This window comes from Haemorhous mexicanus, chromosome 8 (assembly GCF_027477595.1).
Source record: "Haemorhous mexicanus isolate bHaeMex1 chromosome 8, bHaeMex1.pri, whole genome shotgun sequence".
NCBI lineage: Eukaryota > Metazoa > Chordata > Aves > Passeriformes > Fringillidae > Haemorhous > Haemorhous mexicanus.
The window spans coordinates 6,615,977-6,641,731 of NC_082348.1; the positions used below are offsets into that span (position 1 = coordinate 6,615,977).

At 40.2% G+C, this 25,755-nt stretch overlaps 2 protein-coding genes across 5 annotated transcripts in view; one reads left to right on the forward strand and one right to left on the reverse strand.

Moving 5' to 3' along the window:
• The window catches only part of ACMSD (aminocarboxymuconate semialdehyde decarboxylase), a 38,008-nt gene extending 16,393 nt beyond the window's left edge, over positions 1-21,615 (reverse strand). The window contains exons 1-4 of one of the 3 annotated variants that reach the window (XM_059852585.1): positions 21,518-21,615; positions 19,977-20,047; positions 16,969-17,024; positions 1,677-1,721 (exon numbers count right to left, since the gene is read on the reverse strand). Coding sequence is in view for 2 of the 3 variants with exons in the window: in XM_059852583.1 (XP_059708566.1) it covers positions 1,677-1,721; positions 1,831-1,890 (105 nt within the window). In the remaining variant the exon portion in view is untranslated. Of the gene's footprint in view, positions 1-1,676; positions 1,722-1,830; positions 2,056-4,617; positions 4,744-16,968; positions 17,025-19,976; positions 20,048-21,517 lie in introns of those variants that run through there. The other 2 variants (XM_059852584.1, XM_059852583.1) reach the window with 2 other exon arrangements.
• Positions 21,616-21,784: 169 nt separating this feature from the next.
• Positions 21,785-25,755, forward strand: part of TMEM163 (transmembrane protein 163) — an 88,052-nt gene continuing 84,081 nt past the window's right edge. Inside the window, exon 1 of one of the 2 annotated variants that reach the window (XM_059852589.1) lies at positions 21,785-22,161. In XM_059852589.1, the coding sequence (XP_059708572.1) occupies positions 22,008-22,161 (154 nt within the window). In that variant the 5' untranslated portion in view covers positions 21,785-22,007. The remainder of the gene's footprint in view (positions 22,162-25,755) is intronic. The other variant, XM_059852588.1, reaches the window with a different exon arrangement.

Genomic DNA, 25,755 nt, shown 5'->3' on the forward strand with positions numbered 1-25,755 from the left:
GTGCATGTGGGCTGGGTCAGTGCAGTCATGCAGCAGAGGCACTGGGCAGAGAACACACTCCATCTGCAGGTAAAACTGAAAGCTACACAAGAAAACCCAGCAGCTATTCCTTCACCTTCCCAGTAAATAGGGGCTGAGGGCAAGGCAGTCTTTGGGTCCTTCAAGAAAGGGATTTCTCTCTCTCTCCAAAGGCCACTTTATTTTTCCTCACAAAATTGGTCTTATTCAGGATCCTGTCAATTTTTCTAAAGAAAAGAACCTGTTACATCAGAATATTTACAACCAGTGTGCCAGGCCAGGGGGGGTTCTGTCCTCCTCTTCTGAGAACTCAAACTGTTCTTAACATTGAATTTGTTACTACCTTCATACATCACTCACAAATCTACTGTCCTAATGAATATTTTAAAGCCATCCTCAAGAAATCCAAGTGTGCTGCCTTGGCAACCTGTCAAGTTACTTGTTAGCTGTATCATGGGTTGTGAAAATTACTTGAAATGTTACAACTACAAGGTCCTGATCCCCTGGTGAAATACTTCAGGTTCTTGTAAAACTGGTTTTCCAACCTGATGGAGAGGTTTACTGTAGCCATACACTCAAGTACAGTAAGAAAAATTTAGTGTATTGATACAGGTTGTCCAATAAAAAAAAAATATTTGGGGTGTGAGAAAAAGACACAGTAGAACCAAGCACTTTATCACATATGAATAGATCACACAGACTTTTCTCTTCCATTCAATTCTATACTTCTCTACTCCATCCCCTCCTAAAAATTATCTAATATTTGTTTTGATTAATGTATGTGGAAATTAAGAGAGGGACATTTAAAAATTAAGTCCTGCAGGCTGATTTGGTTTAGAAAACTGCATTTAAAATTCTCTCCTCACTAAACTCCTCAGTCACATCCCAAAATGCACTTTTAAAATATGCACGTAATTATTTTCTTCCAGTTTGACCCTGGTGCTCCTTCAGAGAATGATATGGGAGGCCTTTGGGTTTTTTTTTAATTCTTAGGAGATAACATCCACATGTCTGAACAGGATTTTATTTTGCCATGCATGTTTTGTCATGCAGAATTTCCAGACAGAAGTAGGCTGGGTGGAATTCTCGGAGGAGCGTGTAAGGCCATTATTGACTTGCCACAAAGTTCCTCTGCAAACTATTTTTAGCACAGAATTTTAGACCTGTAGCAAAATCACCAGAAATGTGTCCAATCCCCGTCTCCTTCCTGCAGCTGCCATGTATTCCAAAATCTGTGCCATCCATGCTTTGGTTTTGCAGGTGGCTTGTTCTTGTTTATTAAAATATCAGTTCCTTTTGGGTTTGCTTGTCATAGAGATGACTGCATCTAACTCACCCCAAATCTGTATGTAACCTGCTTTAGCCTGACCTATCTTGTTGGAAAGACTTTCTCAGAGCTATCCATTCCAAGTGTGAAAGTGAGATGATAAAGAAGAATGGATACAAGAGAGTCTGAGTTTCATCTTTCAGGCAAAAGGTTCTGCTGAGGTATATTAGGACTTGGCCAGATGTTACTTCATAGGAAATAGACCTCTAGAGAAATCTGTATCAAAGACAGAGCCAATCTTATTGCCATTTTGCTTCTCTAATATATCTCTTCTGAGTTTCTATTCCTGATGATGACACAAGATCAGCTCTGAGCACCAAAGAGCCCAAACCTTGCAGTGATGATCCAGCTGTACCCATCCACCATATCCATATCTCTGTGGAGGAAAGAAGAGAAAGACAGGGCTAGTTAGCTCTCTGCAGTACTAGTAATAATAATAATAATAATAATAATAATAATAATAATAATAATTCTTACAAAAATACCTCATTCAGGAGAAACTCTTGCACGTGCTGAGCTTTGAGCCAGCGTAGCCTCACTGACATCAGCAGAAGTGCTGAAGTGTAGCTGGACTGGACTAATGGTGGTTGTACAGCTGGAATTTTAGTTTCCAGTTCATTTTAGTTTCCAGCTCAACAACATTTTTAAACAACTGCTTTAGAAATGCTTAAAGTTGCTTACTACATTGAGGTTCTAGCTGAAATAATTTTGACACTGAAAATATTAAGTTAAGCATCTGGCAGTGTGAAAATTGAGCCGACAGCTTTCCAATCTGTGATCAGTTAATCATTAGCATAAAGATGCATTGATTCCACTTTTCAGCTTCCATGACTCAGCAGCAGGAGTGAAGGTCAGCCTCTTGCCTATTAATATTTAAACAGGAAAGAGAAGCTAAAAAGGAGAAGCTTAGATGCTCATTGATTCTTTCAGAGAGATTCAGAATTGTTCATGCAAAAAACTCAAAACCTACATAAGATGCTGATTTCCTTTTACTTTCATAAATTATCACCTAGAAAGGAATGAACTCTTGAAATCTCTGAGTGAAAACAATGCTCATAATTCCCATTTCTCCAAAAAAGAAACATTTAAAATGAAACTAAGTAAGAGCAGGCATTTGTTTTGCTGAAGTGTAAACAATTTGGACACAGTCCTGAATTTCCTGTAATACCAAATCATCACTTAGTGCCACTGTGAGCTCTCCTAATGTGGGTGTGAAGAGCCAAACCTCCTGACCTCAGCCAGAGATGCAGTCACTGAGGCTGTGTGTCCTGTTTAACTATGCAACTATGTAAATTTTATTTAAATTTATACATCTATGGGTTTATACACGTGTAAAAATACTGAAATTTTGGGAAAGTTTAATGAGCAACAACTAATGAGAACTTTAAACTAGATCCATGCTAATTGCTGAACAGAAAACAAGTACCTGAAATGGGTACTGAAGGAGCCCATAGGCAATAGAGAAATTCACTGTTTTTGAACTTATTTTATTCTTTCTTCCCCTCAGGTATTAGTTGCAGGTATTGACAGCCCATATCTGCTTTTTCTGTGATCTTCCATACTTGTGATATTTTCCTAGGCTGTTAAGTCAGTATCTTGACAATAGAATTTTTTAGTTTGAAGGTCCAGTATTTACAAAGCTGGAAACAAGAAAGAGAAGTTTAGCACTAAATAAATGTGTGCATGTTAAGATGCCTCATTGGTTTTCCTTGCATGATCTGTGTTAATGGCTTGAATTTCCAGAGGACTCCAGGGAATTCTGAGAGTTGTTTTCTACTCTGAGCCCATTAATAAACCATTGAATCACTCAGAACAGAGGGAAAAAAACCTAGCAGGTGGAAATTAAATTTTAAAAATTTGGTATTTGCCTCTTTATCTCTGTTTAAAGAAATGCAGTGCTGGCCCACAGTGTCTAACATTAGTGAATTAAGTCTTGATGTGCATCTGTGAGCATCAAGGAATTCTTGGGGTCATTTTATCTCAGTGAACTTATTGTCCATTTAAAATACTTACAGACAAAAATATTTATTTTTTAAATAAAACCCCATATAACATCAGAATGAATTATATAGGTGTTTTTATGAAGTTATTGCACAGACAACAAAATCTGAAATGTGCAAAAGCAACCTATCTTTCTATGATGGATATTTAAACTCCTATCCATTTAAAACAGACATAATTACTCTAAAAGTATCTGTATCTTCACCTACATTATCCAGTGTATGTGTTTTTCATCAGGAGCTGTTATTATTACAAATAGGGTGTTCAAATAGATATTTATAAAAAACCTTCCTAGCCAAACAAGGAAACAAACGTTCCTTTCCAGGAGGTTTTGTGCATAATGATGTTATTTTTCACAACTAATGAAGAAATAATCCTATGCATGTTTTCAATGCCAGGTTTTCTCATTACTTTTTTTTTTTCTAATGTGCTGTTTACATTTCCCAGCTGATCTCTCTCTAATATTGACTGAAACTGAAACTGGACTGCTTAAAATCACAGAAATGCAGAGCTAATAGATATGAAATCTTTTCAGATTGATTACGTTAAAACCTAAACAGCATTTTCCATTCTAAAATGCATTTCACAGGATCATGAAAAATATTGTGGACAAGAATAAATTTGTGACACCAAATAACAACAACAACAACAACAAGTTAACAGAAATTCACTTATAGCCTCAGTGTTCCGACAACTGAGATTTTCTATTTTAAATACAACAGGCTACTTCTTTACAGTAACTGAAAAAATAACAGATATTAGTAAAATTATCATCATCAATTAGCTGTACTTAGAGTGACCCCACTCCCATTGAAGTTAATGATTTCATGCCTGTGGGTATAATGATGTGAATGAATTTGTCTTAGTTAACATTAATTTTGTCTAATATTTGATTATTTATTTTATTTGAAACAAAAGTGAATACCATTTAGGAATGGAACAGAACAGTTCTATTTTTATCAAGAAAGTGGAATTTATTCCTTATTATCCAAAACTTTCATGTCTTAAAAAACTCAAGGAAAACTTCAAGAATTGCTTCAGAATAAATAAAAAATGGGGAACAAAGCCCAGTTTTACATGCCCTTCTGGCTGGACTCTTCCTTTTCAAAGTAGTGAAATACAAATATTTTACAGTTGGAAAAATATCCCAAATTAGACAAAAACCTAGAGATATTTACCCCAGAACGATTCATTAATTTTTCTTTCAAAAATCACATTGGTAGAAATGGTTGCTGATAAACTAAGGCACTGAGTATCTAAACTCTTATTACCTTTTTCAGGTCAGGCCATTCCTTAGGTAGAATGTGGCTATGAATATCAATTTTCATTTTTGAAGTGCCAAAGGAGAAATACTCCTTCAGTGCTAATGTTTTGTGTGTCAGTGCTGCTATCCCTGCTGTCCCTGGGTCACAGGTTATTCCCTTTGGCTGCTGCCCAGATCCACCTGCTGTCCTATCAGGAGAATGGGATACTGTGGCCAACCAGAGAGCCTAATTCCAGAGGAGTGGCTCTTCAAAAGAACAAAGAGTTTGAACAGAAAGTCCCCAGGGCAAAGGGAAAATAATTGAACAGCTGGCTGAGGGCAAAGGGAAAATATTTGTTTATATCGGCACTGAAGGGATTTATTTTACACAGCATCTAAAATGTCAAAAATAATTCAATAAAATTGAGTTAGTATAAGTGTATTAAGCATGCTGACTTGAATTTCCTCCTTTCTCCCTCTTAGGTTGTGAAATTATTTGTAGAGGGCATATAATACACCCTTGGAAGAGTCACACATCCTCATCTATTCTCTTTTTTTTCTTGCATTTTCTTTAAAGTTATATTAACCCCCTCCAAAATATTGAATTTTAGCCAAATCTATGATCTGCATTTTATATTCCCCCTCCTCATCATTGGTTCACTCAGGATATTTACACAAGCTACTGCAAAATGGTGCTTACAGCCTCTCAAGATGCCTAAATTATACAGTAATACATAGATGTATTTCAAATATACCAGCTTCTGCATCCTAAGTTAAGCTTAACTGGAGCTATTTCAGATTTCCTGTGAAACTACATCTCATCTTTTGCCCTTTACTCAATTTAGAATTACACTTTGCTTAAGATACCCTTGCTCTTTATTTGTGCTGTATTTTTGTCTGTAATTTATTCCCCCTGTAGTTTTATTTCAGTATATGTTACTCACACAACGTCCTCTTGTGAGTGTTTGTTAACCATTCCCTGATTTTTTTTCTTTTAGTGAAAAAATGCTTTTTTTTTTTCCCAAACCCAAATGCTGTTGTGAATCTTGCAACTTGAAATCAAGCATCTTGAAAAAGAAGCATCTTGGCCCATTTTGTTTTATCCTTTTCCTGACTTCTCTATTTTACTTGGGCTTGAAGAAAAAAACAGACTCTTGCATTTCCCTACTTGCTCACTCATTAAGCAAGTCTGCTTTGGATTTGGTCAGATAACTTTCATAGGAGTTATTTTTCATGTCAGCTTCTTGTGAAAGGGTTGGTTGGTTGGTTGGTTGGTTGGTTGGTTGGTTGCTTGATCTTGTACCTCTCTGCAGCAAGAGGTCACTGAAGACTGAATGTTCCAAAGAAATAGGAAGCACCGGTTTTGGGAAAGTATTCCCTAAATGAAGCAAGACAGCCAATAATTTGCTTTAACAGATCAAAACTCTGGGATTGAAAATAGCAATTATTTCTGTCTCAAAACCATACTCAATCTCTTCATGACCAGGCTGCCAGGTTAAGCAGCAAATTTGCTCTCCTGGCCCCAGATGTGACAGCAGCCACGCTGTTGTGATGTGGCACTGCAGAGTCAGCCTGTTGACAGCAGTGTTCCTGCATGGACTACAGCTGCCAGAAGAAAGAGGTATTGATTCAGCTCTGGGAGCTCTGCATCGTGATGGGAGGCAAACACTTCAAGTGAGACCTCCAATGAAGAGATGTCTGGAAGACAATTCTCTACTTAAGCATAGGAAGCAGAGTGAAGTGAGGGAGAGGGGCAGGGAGAGATTTGTGCACCTGAATACTCTAAGACACCAAGAGTCTTCAGTCACCAAAGCTGCAGGATTCCATGCAGAGCTCAGCTGCATTTCTTCAACACTGGGCTTAATTTTCCTCAGCTCTAAAAAAAGCTGTAGTTGTTAGTTACTGCTCCCAAGACACGGCTTAGCTTGCAAACACTGTAGTACTCCCACACTGCATTTCATTTGTCAAAACACATCGTTTGGAAACCACACCAGTTGAAGGCAAAATGTGTATCCATGTCGCTTGATCAGAGGGCAGTGAGACATCTGTCTGTATCCAACATGATCCATTGGGTCAGCAGCAGAAAGACCTTCACTGGTTGGGAACAAAAAGCTCTTCAGATACTCAGGCACCCGACGTACTCTAAACTGGAAAACATGACTAACAACTCCTCCAAGGACAATCTAGCTAGAGACTGTTCAGCCAAGGCTGATTTCAGATACACACACACGAGCCTAGCAGATCTATAGGGTTTTATTTCACTGTAGGGACAAGCCCTGAAGTGAAAGTGGTGTTAATTGGAGGGCAGCAAGTGCTCTTTTCTGAAGCTATTTAGCTTCTTTTCTGAAAAAAGTGCAGAATCTGAGATTTGGAGTCTTCAGGATGGAAATTCAGTGTTATGTTCTGGCTTTGTTTGTCAGGGTGAAAAGTGTTTCTTTGTGTCAGTGGGAAAATCCTGACATCCTCAAAAGAGGCTGCATCAACAAACACTGGTAAGCCCTGCAGAGAGCTCTGCCACATCCTTGCTCCAAGGCAGCCCGTTTTCAATTAGGCTGAACAAAGACACAAAGAGGCAAATTCAGGATGCTGATCTCAGAAAGGGCTAAAGTACTCGTGCCAGTTTTTTATACCTTCCATTTTGCCTGTTCCTCTCTGGCACCTGTTCTTGGGTGTGCACATTTGATTGTGCAAATTGGCCGTTTTACACATGTGCACAGCTACAGAAAAACAAGTGGAAAACTCTTTGTGCTCAGTAGCTAAGATGAAGTACTTAAAGAATACGTTCTTTCCAAATGAAATAAATGTTGAGCAGCACACTTATATTGGTTGCTTAGCAACAGGTTATCCTTTGGCTGTGCTGGGGACTGCACAGGTCCTCTGAGACTGCCATTACAGACCTGCTTGGAAATGTCAGATTTGGAAAGGATGCAAAAGTCAGTAATTCTATTTTTTTTCCTGTGGTATCAAATAATTAAACCTCTCCTATTAAATTAGCCTGATCACAGAACTTAAACCTCTTCTGGGACTCTAAAGCACACAGACTTCAGTGGGAGAGGTGTGGTCTGAGTTCTGCAGGGAAGAGCAACAATGGCTATGGTTTCCCTCCTAATGAGGAATTACATTATGCAGTTCCCATGCAGCACTTTCCATGTGTAGCTCTCAAGTGCTATTTTTCTCAGGAAGACATTATTTCACCTAGCAGAGCTACACTAGGAGGACATATACAGCTACAGCTACACCAGAAAAGTCCTTAACCAAGATGTATGCTGGAGAGTGACTGGTATTATGATTCCCTGTTCTCCAGTGCAATAAACCAAATGCTCCAGTGTGGCTGCCTAGGCTCCTGGTGGCTTGCAGAGCCAGCTGGACTGCAGTGCCAGGGTTTTCTTTATACACATTCACAGATGCAACCAAAAAGGCACACACCCCTCCAATCTACAGCCAGATAAACCAGCTCAAGGTGGCAGCAGTGAAGGTGTACTCATCATTAAATCCTGAAGAGAGTAGATTTTTCACTTTGCTATTAAAAAGCCTTTGCAGAAACAAACAACTCTAAGAGCCTCTGTTTGGACAGATGTCAGAGCTGCTGCTGCTCTGTATCTTGAGCCCATTTAGCCTTGCAGAGCATTTGGGCTTTTTAGCTCAGGTGTGGCACTGGACTGGTGCCCCTCTGATGTTTCCAAGGTCTCAGCTATTAACTCTGCATAGCGAAGCTTCAGGGTTGCACAAGCTCAGGGTGATGCTCTCCAGGTGAGGAGACCTGCCACAGCCTTTTTGTGTCACTAAAATTTGTAATGTAAAGGTGTCCAAGGTTGCTGACGCCTTTGGCAGCCCTGCACTGCTCTGTGACCACCATCCTGCAAGAGCTCTGATGAATCACACGGTGGTGAAAGCAAACACTGTTCTCTGCCAAATTCGTGACCATTACCGTGTTCTCTGTACCTAAGTGAAGCCATTAAAAATCCTTATTTCTAGAAAATATTACGTAGTTGAAATTCAACTTCTGTTCTAAAAGAATAAAAGAAAATTATATGGCTAACCTTCAAATAACATAATTATTTTCTTAATACACTACAGTTGCAATCCTGCAATTCACACTTACCATGCATTTATCTTGCATTGAGATTTTCTACCAAAAATGTAAATTAAATAGATATTTTCTAAAATGTCAGTATGTGAAAAATAGAACTTTATTTTTTTCCCCATTATTAGAGTCAAGCAAATAAAAAATACTCTATTTAAGCATGAACCAGGCCAAGGTTCACTCCTGGGCAGTGACAGCAACCAGACAGATACCAGCAGCATAAACACGGACCAGAAAGAACAGATGGAATGAAGCTTACAGATACCAAAAAGTCATAATTTTCAAGTTAATACCCCATGGTAACATCTGAAATAGTTTCAGTTATTTAGAAGGCTGGTGCCTAAAACAAATAAATACTAACTCCTGCTGTATGTTGTCTCAACAACTTTTTTTCCTGTGTGCTAGATAGCCAAATCCTCACTTTTCCCTCTTTGCAGAGGCTTCTCTGTGGCACTCTTTGGGCACATCTGAGTTCTGGGGACAAGGAGAGTGTTCTCAGAGCTCTCACTGCTTCAGGGAGGAAGTGAGTGCCAAAGGACAGACCTCTCCAGCTCTGCAGATGATTTCGATGTAAATGTTTGGGGTTTCATGCTGCAGCTACATTTATTCATTCATCTGGAGGGGGGAGTTTGGCAGAGGACTTCCTCCCCAGAACACTTCTGGAGCCTACTTTCACTAGCTGAGTCCAGCTACAAACAGGCAGGTACTACCTTTCTTTTTTTTATTCTGACATTAGGAATTTAATAACACCCTCTGAGGATGAGCCATCTTCACAATTACTAAAATAGATCCACGACTTCCTGTGTTTAAATGTGCTTTACTAATTTGCTTGATGTTTCTCCTTTTCTTTATTTGCTAAAAAAGATTAAGAAATTGGCACTTTCTTGGTCACAAGTACAGCCAAGACTGTATTGCAGATACACCAAAACATCTGTGTTAATTTCTGTGTGTGAAGATCAGAAAACAAGCTGCTCCTAAATAAGATCTATTTTCCCCTTCAGGATATTGCCACTCATCTCCATCTAATGTTTCATTTAAACTTTTTAACAATTGAAAAAAATTTTAGGTGTTTCAGAAGAGCTCTATGGTAATTAATAATTTCAGATCCAACAGAAAGATCCCTTAAGCCACCAGGAAATCCAGTTGTTACTGCAGAGATCAATCAAATGGAGATTCAAAAAGCAATTTTGATCCCCTGGAAAGACAGACTCATTTAAATGAAGAGTCACAGGCAAATGAGTTCAGTAATTAAACACCAGAGTGCTGGTTTTGGACTAGGTGTGATGGCTCGTGCCAGCTTGGTGCCTCAAAAGCAAGATATGCATTGTAATTCAGGAATTTTTAAATGCTGGTGCAGCTCCCTGTGAGTGCAGCAGGCTGCAGTTGGTGGAGCAGCAAGCAGTGGCTGCAGAGCTCCCAGAGAGCTCAGATCTCCTATTGATGGCTCTGGGCTTTGCCTGTGGGATGTGACCCAGGCTTGTCCCTCTGCAATGTCAGAGCAGGACTGGGGAGAGCTGCTGCTGAGCACGGAGTTGATTTATAAGCAATGCTTTACACATTCATATCATTCACTGGCTGGGGAATGGGTGCTTTAAAATCCCTTTGTCTCGAGCAATTCAGCTTTTTTAGGAACAGAAAGGAAACACATGCCTCCCAATGTCCATTTTTCTAACGTGCTTGCTTGTCTCTGCTGTATGTTACTGAACAACTGGGTGTATTGAAATCCCTTGGGGCACAACCATTAGGATCCCAATGCAGAATGCATGCTTCAAATACCAGGATTGGCTGGTTGCTTTTCACTGAGTGCTCCCCATTGACTAAATAATAAAGGAAATTTCTGTCACTAACCTTTCCATATGAAAATCTGTTAATTCCCAATACGATTTCATACCATTTGTGAAACTATCAAGTTTTGGATCCTAATAATGAAACACATGTGTTTATTAAAATTAATCAATAATAAAATTAACAATGATTAATGCCTATTAATTGATAATATTACTAACCAACTAAAAGCTACATTCAATCTTCATCTCAAATGACAAGAGGAAACCAGTTGCTCTAATTCAGTGGATCCATACCCTAGTTCATATTTGCAGTTTGTAGGTATTTCAACAATTTGGTTGAAGGCAGATCTCATGAGGTATTTTTATAGCAGTGTCACAAAAGGGTTGAATCCCATCACCCATCACAGGCAAACACAAACCATAAACACTTCTGTGTCAAGGAATCACACATCGCATTATCTACAGCCATGCACTGCACAGGACAATTAAACTCATAGTTTATCAAACCTCAGGGCATAGCATGAGTAAAATAAAGTTTTAAACAGAAAACACAAACAGTTTAACAGCCTGAGTTCATGGCAATCTTTTGGTAAGTTTCTCCAGGTGGCATTAATCTGTCCTCTTCACAAAAGCTAATTTAGAAACAAGCACAAGTTCTACTTTTATTTGCTCCAACAGCGTGAGAATTTAAAAGACCTTTTTAATACTAAGCCAATATTTACTTGATTTCTTGTCCTTGGATACTTTTCCATTATTGGCCCAGACCAACTGAACTGGTTCATCCAGCTCATACTCTACACCTCTCTTACAGTAAAATGTTGCAATATTGGATTGCCCCTTTCCAGCCTGGAGCCTCTTACATTCTACATAAGAATAAAGAAAAAATCCAGCTCAGAATACAGCATACAGGGAAGTGTACCCTGGATAACATGTATCTGATCAGTTCTGTTCAAGGAGTTGGACTTCTGCTCCACCTCAGATGGACCTTCTCTGGTCAGGTCCTTAGGTTCTGGAAGCCTCACTCTTGAGCATCACATAATTTTGTAAGGGGGTTGCTAATACTTCATCTGGGTGGAGGAAACAGCAGCACCTCTATATTTAAGCTTGAAGTGATGAATTATTCTGATTATCTATCCTGAATTAGCTACTAAATTAAAAAAAAAAAAAGTTAATGCAGGGCTTTTTACTTAAAAACAATTTTCAGCACTGCAGCTTTACTTAGGACACCTCCCATCACTTCAGCTGAAGCCATGCAGCCAGAAAGGAAGCAATCTGCAGCACTGAAGTCACTCTTTAAATGTTAAATGCAGAAAGGCTGGACAAGTTTTATTCTAAAAATCACATTGCACACATGATCAGATATTGTTGCCATGGCTGACTTCCTTTATTGCTTTGAGCAGATCCATATTTGATGCATTAAGGATGGATTGGGTTGCTGTCAGGTAGAAGTTGGTCAAGTGATTTTTAAGCCACAGTTCTAAGCATAGGCTAAGAGCAAACACAATAGATAATTTCTTATTTTTTAAATATTTTAAATCTTTAGTCAACCAATTATTAACTTGCACTTAATGCATAATGCCATCTAGTGGGAAAATCAACAGGTCTAGATGCAACAAGTCTGGATATCCCATGCAGTATCAATCTAACTAGTGTTGCAATCACTGGACAGTTTTAATATGGAAGTAGGTTTAAAGCAAAAGAACCTCCACAAAAACAAATCTTCACAGATGATCATTAAGGTCTCTTCCAACTCAAATTGTTCTATGACTCCCTGAAAATTTAAATATCTTCCAAAGATGTTTTATCCTCAGAGTTAAGATAAGCAAAACAATCTCCATTCTATTTAAACTTCTCTTTAAAATGATTATGGGATGTGAATCAGACCTCGGTAGCTTCTTGATTTAATTTCCTGATTAAATTTCATTTAGAGATTGAATTTTTGGTAAACACAATTACACAAACTTCAGGCTGATAAAGGAGACAATCTGAAGTTTACTGGTATATCAGCCAGAACAACCTGTAATTCCGGAGAGTTTCACAATTAATGATCTTCATCAGCATGAGGTCACTTTTCTGTACCCATAAATAAAAAAGGAAACAAAGTGACCAAAATTCAAAGTTATATGAGGTAAAGGCAGTAGACTTATAAAAAGATAGAGTAGAATAAGGGGCTTAGATAGACTATCAGATAAGTAATGTACTCCATTGAGAGCCCTACTAAAATCAACAGTAAAGCAACGATCCAAGAGGAGTAATTCATCAGGATTTTATCCTTCAGGAAAACATAGCACTTATCCTTTATTGGTAAATTAACTCACTCTTAGGCTGGAATTATCACTTTCTCTAAAACACTTCACATTTTGTGTCAACCTGCTTTGATATGACTTTATTTATCAGTTACAAGGTAAAACCTTACAGCAGCTTAACCCCTGATGTTTGCATTGGTTAAATCAAAGAACTTTGGGCCTGAAGGACCCTGTGGAGATCATTTAGTCCAACCACTTTCTCTGGGTAGGACCATAAGCAGCACTATCCCAGGTCAGCTGTGTGGCTTTTGTGGTAGCTGAACTTAGAAATCCTCCAAGGGACAAGTTTCCACCACCTTTCTCAGTAACCTCTTCTGGTGATGGACCAACACCATAGTGAAGAACATTTTCCTAATGTCCCATCTGAACCTCTCCTGCATCAGGAGAGGTTCAGATGGGACATTAGGAAAATGTTAGGAGAATGAGAATGAATGGCCTGAGCTAGTTTGTGACTGGCTCAGGCCATTCATTCTCATTCTCCCTCTTCAGTTTTGAAAAGGGAAGAAGAACAAGCAATTCTATTGTAGCAGTAAAAGAGATTTTGCACACCAGAATAATGGAGAAAAAAATTATTTTATTGAAAAATTGACTGTGTCCCCCACAAATTCTCAGCCTGAATGTAAGGCTTAAATGAGTATGCCAAGAAAAAGCTATCCAGAGCAAAATTAGAGGAGTGTAAGTTAAGAAATACAAAGAAAAAAGCCAGATCCATCTTATAACTAAGTAACAATGACACCCAAACACGAAAAATCTCTTGCAAGTCTTGTCTGGTGCAAGAAGCGTGCTCAGCTGCTCCAAGAGCAGAAACTGGGCTCCTTTTGCACATGATATGTGCCCGGGGTCTGTATGAGTGTTTTGAGGCTGTCACTGCCACAGTGAGGCCTTTATCTGCTTCACAGGTCTATGTTACAATATTCGTCCACTTGTTAAAAGTCCAACTACTTTTTAGGAAGAAACTTTTTTTCCTTGTGAAACACACAAAAAATCCTCCCTGACCCAAATATGGCTTGTGGTTGACTCAACCTGAAGTCACTTTGTGATGCATCTCCTGCTAAGAAATTATACATTGATATCCTAAATGTGACAAAACCCAGATACGTGAAGTGAAAACACTTTGATACAAAGACAGGACAAATCAGTGAGCAGGTTTTTAATTAAAGAAAAAATGAAGAAAGCAGGTACTTTTGGACAAACAAATCCTGAAGTCAGGAAGACTGTACACCCAGCTACACTTTCTGAGTATATTATTTGGAAATTAATTAAACCAACTTATTATTTCTATTTACAGATATCACCTCTGTTTGCCTAAATATATAACTACAATAGATTTGTATAGCCCAGTATCAGCTGTGCTAGTCACTGGATAGAGCAAAAAATAATCAAAACTATATCAGTGCTGTCAGTAAAATGCAACCTCTTAAAATATACATTTTCTAACAGAAGAATATGAAAATTAAGTGAAACTTCTGTGGCTATTAAGGCATCCCTGCACCCCAATGCCAAAAGCATCAGTGGTCTTGATGATGGACAGGGAGCTGCCTGCATTACTCTGTGACTGTCTGTCCCTTGATAACTTTTAGGCCTCATCAAAAGCTTTACACAGAATCTGAAAGAGACAGAAATTGACTTTCATCATAGTCTGATCAAATTATATGACTGACATTGTCATCTTTCTTTTTGGTCACAGGACAATTTTATTACAGCAGAGACTCAAAATTTCACTGACATTTTGAGCTTCAAACTTCAATTGCATTTTAATTTTAATTTTACTGGTTGTTTAAGAAGGCATTTGTAGGTGGAGTGGATTTAAAACTCTTCATTCTACAGAGAAAAGTTCTTCAATTTCCTAAAGATGCTCCTCTCCCTTGTAAAACTGGCAAATGCTAACAGCCATGCACAACTGCTAATATAACATAAATGTTATATTGGGGTTATTAACAGACTACCTTATCCATCTTCCATAAATCCAGATCTGACAGTGTTCACTATGGATAGACAAATGTCACTATTCACAGTGTATTTCCCCACACAATAGAGACCCATTGCTCTTCCTACTCCTGCATCCAGAGAAGGGCCTGGCTTTTGGGTTCAAACTTTTGGGGTTGAATTCCACTAAAAAATGGCCTCCATTTCTTCTTACAAGAAGTACAACATGAATTATGTGCTTCATTCTTTAGGAGGATGAGAAACAATCAATATACTGTGAAAATAAAGAATGCAGAAATCTATTATCACTCCCCTGTAGGTTGTTGACAACATTTCTGCCTCTTCCAAAAAAATAGTATCTAGAGAATTTAATTATTTTACCTACAGTATCTCCCTTCATTAAAATTAAGTATTCAAACCCAAATTATATGTCAGGACTCAGGAAACTAATTTTATTTCCTCCAGGAAAAAAAAGCAACCAGAAAAAAATCAAACAGGCAAAAAACATTAAGTGGGTAACAGATTCCTCTAGGTATTAGAAATTTTATATCAATCAAGACCTAGCAGAGTTTGATTTAAAGTGTCAAATATCTGCTTGAGAAGGTGTCAAAAAGCCCTCAAAACTGGCCCACAGAGAAATGTGAATGGTTTCCTGGCTATGAAGAACATCTTTTACAAAATACTCATTTTGGCAGTGGCTATCAGGCTTTTTCCAAACACTCTCTATAGTTATCCTTGCTAAATACTCAGGTGGGAATGTGCAGATCCCCAGCAACAATTCATTTGGCATCAGGAAAGGATAAAATACTCTTCAATAAAATGCAGAAATATTATCATCTCATAGAGTTTATCAAACAACTTACAGCAAAAGTGAGCTGTGGAGTACTTACTCAAGAGCAAAGAAGAAGCAATCTAAGAGGAGCAATCTAATTCTCTCAAACACTCACACAGGGTCTTTTGATAAAGATGAAAATACAGCAATGAAAGAAATTGTGTTGCTGATGACACAAGGAATAACATATCAAACTAAATCCCAAATTAGAGCTTAAAATATGAGAAAAGATGTGAGTTGGGCACTATTCCCCATAAAACCTACTTTTTCTGTCTTTTCTGACACAGGCATTAGGTCCTTACCTTCAAAGCAGAGATTACCGCTCTTAATTTTTTTTCATTTTTTAAATCCACAGGATAAAATTTATAAACTATAAATATTTCATGCATGCATGGGGGGAATCTGAGTATGAAGTAAATGTGTATCTGCAGCCTTTTTTAACAAAACCTGAGTCTGGTTTGGTGGGAAAAGGGCTCAATGGACTGGTGCATCAGGAGGAATGGGCTTAACAAGAGGAAAAGTGACTCAATCTATTTATGATAAAAAGAATATTTTGTGATTTCTGTAGTTCACTTATCTCATGTTTAATCATATGAACTTAAGGGAAAATTGTGTATAAATTTTCCAAATGAATGTGAGAAAACTTGAAGTTATACAAATACATTGGAAGTGTCTGGTTGTTAAAATGCTTTAGGATGGGAATTATCATCAAGTCATTATAAGCAATTGGATAATTGTATTACAAAATTATTTTATTTTGCTTCCTAGGAATTTCCTAGCTTTCGCTTTTACTTTTCTTTGATGCAAAAATGAAATATCAGCTGCTTAAAGTCACATCATCCAATAGGCTATGGTTAGAGTCTCATTGGGAATAAGATCTCTACACGGTGTGGAAAGCAGAAAAAAAGTAAAAAAGAGGAAGATTATGACTTAAGTAACAGGTTGTTACCTCTTGAAAATTAATTTTCCCTTCCATTTCTCTTCACTACTTGTGAATATTAACAATGAAATAAAATGACTCAAATAAACCAGTTTTATTTAGTTACACAAAACCCAGAAACGAGAGGTCTGCAGTGGTTTAAAGAAACAACATTGCTTGGAACAGACACATTCAGTCTTGCTTAATTGCAAAATATTTCTCTGAACAAAATAATGAGATAGTTTTTATGGTTTCCCATATTTACACCACAGTTTTATCTCGAACTAAGTACGGCTCTTAAAATAGTTGGAAAATGCTCACTGTAAAGAATATTTTCCAAGATTTTCTGCTAATTTTCAGATTACATATTTTGCAGCCTCTTTTTATTCTTCCTTTGTTGCCACAATGGAATCTATCAGTGCTTGTGGCTCATGCTGGCTGTGGCATTTTTTGCAAATATGATCCTGCAACAGCATTGTATAGGGAAAGGGTAGGTGCTTATGTGAGGTCTCATCAATTACTTACCAAGGTCACTGCATGCTGTATTCTCTGGGAATCATATTATGGGCACTCTTCACAGCCTGAAGGAAAAGGTGCTGAATTATCACATGTTTTTTGCCAAAATAACATTCTGATTCCTTTTGACCCAAGTTAATATTCAGTCTAAAAATGCCAAGAAGAGAGACAATTTCAATTTAAACTCTATTTAACCCAGTGCAAGAGAAAAACACTAAACCACTGACATATATTGGATAATAATTTAAGCAAGCTCAGTGGTTTAGTGTAGTGTTGTGTACCAACATCAGCATTACTTTTAGTTCTAAATGAAAAAAACCAAGGTGACTCATATTAGGCTGAGAGGTATCTAGACCAGGTTAAAAGAACCTGGTGTTCTGATCCTACTGACCACTGAAAATGCTGTGGGACTACAGGTGAGCTACAGAACAGGAGCAAGATCTGTGTCTGCCTCTGCCTGCATGCCACCAAATAAACCAGCATACAAACAAATAAAGAGTTAAAAAACATCCTACAGTGTGTAGCCTAACTTGTTTGCAGAAGAAAACTGTAGGAGAAAAGAAGGCTATGGCAGCCAATGTCGCACAGGACAGTTGAGGGACTACTAAAGGAAGTGATAAGGTTTGTGAAAAAAAAGTGAAATACAGAATCTAGAGGTTTTCATCACTAAACAGACATATTTAACCTCGGCATTAGAGAAGGACATGTCTAAATGATCTCAAGTATCTTATCACCTCATCCACAGACAGACACGAATAGGGAGCTGTGGTGCAAACCTGCAGAACCTTTTAAGCACCATAAACACTTATGGAAGCTGCTGCCCTTTTGAATACCAGGATAACTCAGTTTCAGACTCTGGTCCTAGAGGAATGACACTGAGGATGAGCTATAGTGATGGCCTTTATGGGACTGATGGACACCATTAGAACTGGATTGGTTCTTAGTTTTGTTTGAGATGTATCCCTGCAGCACTGTTCCTGCTGTAGGGCCATGAAAGGCATATTGATCCAGTAAGAGGTGAGAATTTTGACTCTCAGCCATGAAATGTCTGATAGACCAAACTAATAAACCATCCTGGCTGACACTTGCACTTCCTGATACTGCAATACAGTGCCACTGACAAACACAGTATTTTGTTGCCAAAAAGGGCCAGTTTTGTGTTAGTGCATGTGTGACATGCAACCCAGCAAACAAAATGGTGTATGGGATTCTCTTGCTCTTATGCCTTTAAGCACAATAAAAAATAATCGCCAGGTCAGCTGACCAGCTCTTACCAAATCTGCAAGAGTGCTCTTAATTTAAGTGCTGCACTTAAGATGTTGGTCAATATGGAACACAGACAAGCTAATATCAATGAAACCAAGCAAAATTCCTTTACAGGAGCCTTTGAGTGCACCGATGTGTTCTGCTAACTCAAGTGAAAACATTTCAGTCAGTAGTGCTAAAAAGAAAAGGTAAACCAGAAATTCAAATCCAATTGACATTATTCATAAGGAGGGAGGGAGGGAAGGAGGGAGGAAGGGAGGAAGGGAGGAAGGGAGGAAGGAAGGAAGGAAGGAAGGAAGGAAGGAAGGAGATAAAAGAACCACAACAAAAGCAGACCACAGACAATACAGATAAGGAAGAAGTTCTTTGTGTTGTTGCTGTTTGCTGTGGTGCATGAGACTTCCATCTCATCTGAAATCTCCTTTCTCTGGAAGTCAAAATATTATGAAAATTACAGGCAGCTCCAGCTGAGAACAAAGTTCTGCAAATGTGTATTAATCTTGCAGCAGCTACAGGAGATAGGATGGTATCAGTCTAGTTAGACTGAATCCAGAGACATTGTTGGGTTTTTTTAAAATTGATTTTGGTTTTCCATTATTCCTATCCAACAAAGGGAGGTTTGAGGGACCAAGAACTAAAACAATGTTTTAATATGGCTATTAGAGTGAGGCTTTTTATCTTCATTAACTTTGCCTATGGGTTTCATACACAAGATGTCCAACAGGGCTGGAAAACAGGATCCATGACTTTAAAAATCTAGCCCTACATCTTTATCCAACTGAATACACTTTGTGTGAATGGCATGAGAAATAAGAGGCAATTCTGGAAAGCAGCTTCCAGCAGCTATGATATGACAGTCTTTCTGCTCCTTTGTAGCCATTTGTATAGACAATGGTGTGTTCTGAAAGGCCCTTCATTGTGGATCTGCCTAATGTTTTGAATCTGTGTTTGCTAAATGCAGTGTATGACCCTTCTCATGCTGTGTTTGAAAGCACTGAAGAGAGTCATTTAAAAGAAACTATAATACTCTTTGCAGGCATCATATTCTTTGCTATAGCCTGAACACTATAGCAATTATACAATTAGAGATAGCTCCAGTCCCTGCCAGACACAGTTTTATGTAAGAACAGCAATTGAGGGCAACTGAAAAAAAGAGAAAGAAACCCATTAAAGTTTAAAACTTGTGCTTTGGTGTTCCTAGTTCTTATTTTTCTCTAAATCATTTGGAAACCTACCCCTTTGACCTCCTTTTAAAGAAATGGAATTAGGAATCTCCAGGCACTTTCCTCTTGGTTTGATTTCTGGAAGTTCTAAGAATACCAAAATAGCTCGGAGACACTAAGAGAAAGGAGGTAGTGTTCAAGGAGAGTCACTGGTCAGTTTCTCATTTATCAAGGAATAAGGAAGTTCTTACTGGAATGGATCAGAAATGGATTTATCTCCATGAAAGAGGAGGGATTCTGCAATAACTGTATTAGGGAGCATTGTATCTGTTGCAGCAATTTCAGGGGACCCTTCATAGTTTGTCCTGGCTGTGCTCTGCATGGGGTGGTGCCACCAGAGGTTTCTGTGTCCCTGCAAGGTCCCAAAGAGTGGTTGGTCTCCATTCCTTCTCTCTGACCAGGTTACAAAACTGGTTCTACTCATTTAAGGATTCTCACTTTAGAGACACATTTTAAGTGAAAGAGACACATCACAATCTATTTTCATAGTAAGCAACAAAAGGTGAGGCTTTTCTACTTTTCATTTACCTCTCACATGCATACATCCATCTGCTGTAGCATCTTGCATGTTCTAGGTAACCAGAGCTTAATACAGAGCCCTTAAAGAAAAAAAAATCCATTTTTAAAAAATGCAATTACTAGTTTTCAACCCCTCCCAACTCAGTCCAAACCTTAAAATAACAGTTCCCTCAAAAGAACTCACTTGTGTTAACTTATGCACATGAGAAAAAAAACCTCTTTTGACATTAATATCAAATAGGCATGTTGTAATTTACTATCCATTTCATGAGGAAAAAGCAAGTAATTTTGGCATTGCTTATATTCATATTAATGCTGATCCAGCTAGAAGAGCAAGAGCTCTGGGATCACAAAGCAGGGTAGGATAGCTAGGGGTGAAGGTGACATTTAGGTGACAGGCTTGAAGACTTCAAAAATATTTCATACAGTAGGTATGGTATACTTATGATTTTTTTTCTGTATAGTATACCATACTACTGTATGGTATACTATACAGAAAAAAAATCATAAGATTAGGTAAAAACACCAATCCCTCACATTACAACAGCCATCTCCATTCCACAGCATAGCCAAAATTCCAAACAGTTTGTAAACCAGTATTTTATGTCATTTAACATTTATTTATATTTACTTACACTTTTTCAAATAATTAATGATTTCAAATTCAGATGAAAAGATTGGAAGATTAGTATACAGTTTTAAGAGGCAATTCTTAAAATTAAGACATTTCTTAAAATTAAGACATTTTTAAAATTAAGACATTAACAATGTTACACTGGTCATTTTTAGACAGGTATTACTAAACTGCTACAAAACTTTTTTGTAAGGCTGACATCAGCAAGATTCTGACAGTTCATAAAATCATGTCCCTATGTTGGCATAAATATTAATTTCCTCCTGGCCTTTCTATACTCCCCAAATTCACTAATTTCTCAAAGGAGAAAGGCAACCCGATCTTCAAACAACTTTAATCGGGATTGTATCCTTATGTATCACCAAAGGACCAGGGCTGCAATGCTTAATTGTCTTTTGATATTTTCCTAGACAAGTTTTTTAAGCCCAAACATGCTGCAGCTTCAAAATATATCTGCCTGCTAGTAAGCATGCAGTTAGTTGGGAGACTGTGCTCGCACAAAGAATGCTTTGTTTGTTTGCACCTCTCCATCTAGCCATTAGAAACCAGCACAGAAGAGCAAGCAGCCTGGCACAGATTTATCTGTAAAATTTTACATTTTTAAAAAGCATTTCTGTGCTCCTGAGATTTTAGTTTTTCCCCTATGTTCTTCTTCTAGGAAAGGCAGGGGAGCAATCTGAGGACAGCTCTGAACACCAGCAAGTGTAACCCCATGCTTCAGCACGAGATTGCTGCACGTTCGAGGGCAGTCTCAAGGCAACTCCGAGTGTGACAGAACGACAGCGCTGCGGGCTCTGAGAGGTGCCTGTGTGCTCTGAGAGGTGCCTGTGTCAGGCGATTCTGCTCCGATCCCGAAAAAGGGCAAAGGCAGAGGGAGAACGAGCAAATCCCCAGCCAAGGGGAGCCGTGTCTTTACCTGTGTGAGGGGAGGCGAGGCGGACGGGGCCTCGCTGCTCAGGGCCAGCACCGGCAGCCCTCAGGAGCGGCGGGAGCGCTCCGGCTCCGCACAGCCCCTGGACAGCGCTTCCCCCTGAGGCTCGGCTGCGGGAGGAGGAGGAGGAGGAGGAGGAGGAGGAGGAGGAGGAGGAGGCAGAGCCCGCCATGGCGAGGGGAGGCTGAGGAGGCTCCCGCCGGCGGCGGAGCTCGGCGGGGCGGGGAGGGGACGGGCAGCGCCGGGAGGCGGCACCGCGCTCCACCTGCCCCTCTCCGCCGCGGGCAGTGATGAGGCGGCCGCGGGCAGCGGCTGGCGCGGAGCACCCGGAGTTTGTTCGCTGCCCGTCCTCGTCTCCCTGATGCTCTGAGCCGGAGTCTCCTCCTCTCCCCGGGCTCGCACCCGGGCTGGATGCTCCGCTCGCTCCTCGCTTCCCCGGCATAGACTCCGGCCGCTTCCCGCCGCCCCGCAAGAAATGGAGCCGTCCGCCGCCCCCCTGGACAGCACTCCGGACCCCGCCATCGTGCAGCCCCCCGGGGCCAACCCGCCGGGTGCCCCCCGGGAGCAGCAGCAGGAGCAGCTGCGGATCGGGGAGAGCGGGCAGTTCAGCGAGGGGCTGGAGGACAGAGGTGAGCGCCCGTCCGTCCGTCCGTCCCCCGTCTTCCTGCACGCTGCCCTGTGCTGTGGCGAGCCCCACCACCTCCCCTGCGTCCCGAGGCGCCTGATACCCACCCCGACGGCTCCTCCGACACCCTCTCCGCAGCATCCTCTCGCTGCTCTCCCCATGCCGCCGTGGCAGCCCTGCCCGTCCCCTCCCCTTCAGCCCTGGCAGCCGCACACCGGTTCTTGCCCCCCGAACTCCCCCCTCCAGCCCAGCCGCCCACCCCTCATCCCGCCGCTGGCAGCCGCTTAACTTCCCCCCCGCGCCGCCCTCGAAGCTCTGCCCCGTTTTAGCTCCCGTGCGAGCGCTCCGCGACAGCTTTGAAGTATTTTTATAAACTCTATTCGTGGCTGTTCCCAGCTCGCCCGGGAACTTGCCTGCCTGGCGGCGGAGCGGCTGCCGGCGGCACATGGCTCCGCAGGCAGCGCCCGGGCGAGGGGCGCGGGCGGCGGCGGCGCTCCCGGGGCTCCCGGGCGGGCCGGGGCTCTCCTCGGAGGCCGCTGAGGTGCCCAAGCCGGCGGGGTGGTCGCAGCCGCCCCCCGAGCAGGGTCACAACGGGAATTTTCTGGGGGGTCCGCCCCAGCCAGGCTGGGAGTTGAAGTCGGGGCGCTTGTCTCCCTTCCCCCACGGAGCTGTGCACTTACACACAACTCGTTTTTTGTTATTTACGTAAATACCTGGCCAGGTATTTGGAAGCTGCCTGCTTCCAAACAGCGTAGCGCTTTAAAGCGAAGCACATCCATTTCGGACATCTGTTCGGGGCTCACTCACCTGCCGCCCACAAAGGCAGCTGCCATTTTAACCCTCCCCACTGCCCTGTCCTCCACAACGCCTCCAGCCTCCTCTTCCACACATTTTGTCTCCATCTTTTAATTTCATCTATTGGCTTCCCTTAGCCTCTCTCTCTGTTGCCTTTTCTTCCTTTTCCATTTTGCTTTCAGCATTCAGGGGTCCCTTTTGTGTTCTCAGTCTTCATCCACAGCCCCTTTACACGGAACCCCTCTATGTCCTGTTCTTTGCCCAGCTTCCCGAAGCCCGTGCCTGCTCACAGATCGTAGACACAAAGTAGAGGAGTAATGGGGAAGAGCATTCACCACCTTCCTGACAGCTTCCAGTCATGCTGGGGCTGGGGACAGCCCTTACTCAAGAGCTACCCTCACTGTCACTGCCAGTGGCTGAGGACAGACATTGTGCCTGCCTGAGGGCAATCTGAGCTCTCTTTTACATGAGTGAGGAATTTTGATTATGGTTCCAACACAGAAGTTTGATTACAGAAAATTCTAATAAGTGCCCAGTATGACAGAGCCAAAGGTGAAAACTGTCCCTTTTGGCATTAAGGGTAGTTCCATAAAGATAGTGTCTGTAGTACCTAACCTATCTCTTTCTATGAGGGAGATGAAGCTAAAGCTGCTGATTTAATTTTCTTCCTTGCCTCCATGCTCTTTCTATGGCCCTTGCAGTACCTTTCTTTTAGGTTTTCCTGTAGTTACTGATTCCATGTATACTAGGATAATTCACTGTCATTGTAGAGGGAAATCTGGTATGCTTTTTGCAGGTTGTCCCTGTTGAAAATGTTAGCAGTCTGTCCTTTTAGATTGTACTTTTTCCTACAATCCTTTCCAGTGAATCATACCAGATCCAGTTATAGAGATGATGCTTCCATGTTTGCTAAAAATAAATACTAACCCCAAATTTTGGAACAAGATATTTGCTCTTTAAGAGCCAGATCCAAAATCAGTGGTAAATTTGTGGATGGGACCCTTAAATTAACATCCTTAGGTGAACAGGTTTTTTATTAGCCTTATCTCTTCCACAATTTCTAACTTGACATTTTAAAATGATCCCTTAGCCAAATAGAAAAGTACTTCTGGTAAGTCAGCATATGGTAAAGAATATCCTAGAATCACTTCACAAATATGCCAAGCTTGTGTTCTGCAACTGTTAGGCAGGTTTTTTCCTCCTTCTGGTTTTTTTATGGGAAGAAAATCTGTTAATATGTGAAGATGCTGAAAGATAAATTAAAAATCCAGTGAATTTAATCAGTTCATCATCTTTTCTATACCTTAAGGATATCCATGTGTTTAATAAATTATTGGCAATAAAATTACTCAGTATGTTAATTTCAGGGTGGAGGAATTTCATTTGTAGATGGTAGCTTTTTATTTTTTGCAGCAGTGCAGGTCATACTGAAAGATTAACTTTCAGCCTCCTGTGGGTGCTTGCTTTCTTATGGTCAGTGAAAAAATATGGAAGTCTACCTCGTGAATTTTGTTCTTGTGTGTAAATTAGTGAGCTATTGTTGCCTCTAAATAATTTTTATTCTATGGGCTTGGTAGTCGTGTGAATGAGTTTGTATTTTTCTGTGCTGGCCTCAGGATACTCCTAAGAATTATAGGATCTTTCTTGGGGGTGAAAATTTTAAAGACAGTAAATGTATTTGAATTATTTCAGAAAGGAAGGGATCACATCGCTGACAGCCAGAATATGCCAGCCATTTTGAGAGACAGAGAAATACACACACACACACACACACAGGGCAGAAGTGGTTGAGTTTTATAAAGACCGCAGTCTCTGTCATACTGGACACGTGTTTGACATGTGAATAGTAATCAGGAGTGCTGCACGAGCTCTGGGGCTTGTTATTCATTCCTCAGTTTAATTAGGGTATTGTTTGATTTGTTAGGATCAACCATGTATGTTGGACTAACCAGGTAATATGAGCTGTAGCCATGAATTAAAAGATGTCTTAAAAGAAAGAAACAGGTGAGGATATCTGTCATTCTGATCTGTGTTTATATGAGGTTTGGAATATCAAGAGCCAAAATTGGCTGAGAAAACCTTTGCTTTATGTTCCAAAAAGATTTGGACCACAATTTGAAATCCTTGGTTTGGGGAGGGGACAGGAGGGGTAAATAGACAAAATGTGAAAGATGTATTTTCTGTATGGTTAGGTTAGTAGAAATCCCTCCTATGTTTTAGGATGTGTTGTTGAATTACCTCATAGCAGACAGCAATTAAACTGCACATCATTATATATAGTAGCAGAAGATAGGCCAAACATTTATGGGGAAAAAAAAAAATCTTCACACAAGTGAAAGCAGGCGTGTGAGAAATAGCTGTGCAGCACTATCAGTAAAAGACTCAAAGCTTTTGGAGTTGTCATCTATCAGTTTTTGTGTATTAGACAGACAAAGAATGCATGTAAAAAGAAAAAGACATAATTTCAGGATAGGGCCTGGTCCATGCAAGTTTGTAGATTCTTTTCCATTCATAAAGGGAGGAGTGTGTAGCACAAAGTGTGATAATGTTTTAAATTTTTTAAAAATACAATACAAGCATGAAATTCTCAGAGTGGCTCTCTGAACTCCCATAAAGAAACTCTCTGTGCTTTATTGTAACTGGGGTGTAAAAGGCATAAAGAATTTTTCCAAGACAGTGTGTATCCCACCAATTATGCTGGCATTACAACCAGTAATTTTAACAGACTCCAAGTGGCAGAATAAAATCTGATGGCTCAAATTTGACCACCCCTGGATGCCTGCCCCTCTGCTGACATAATGCT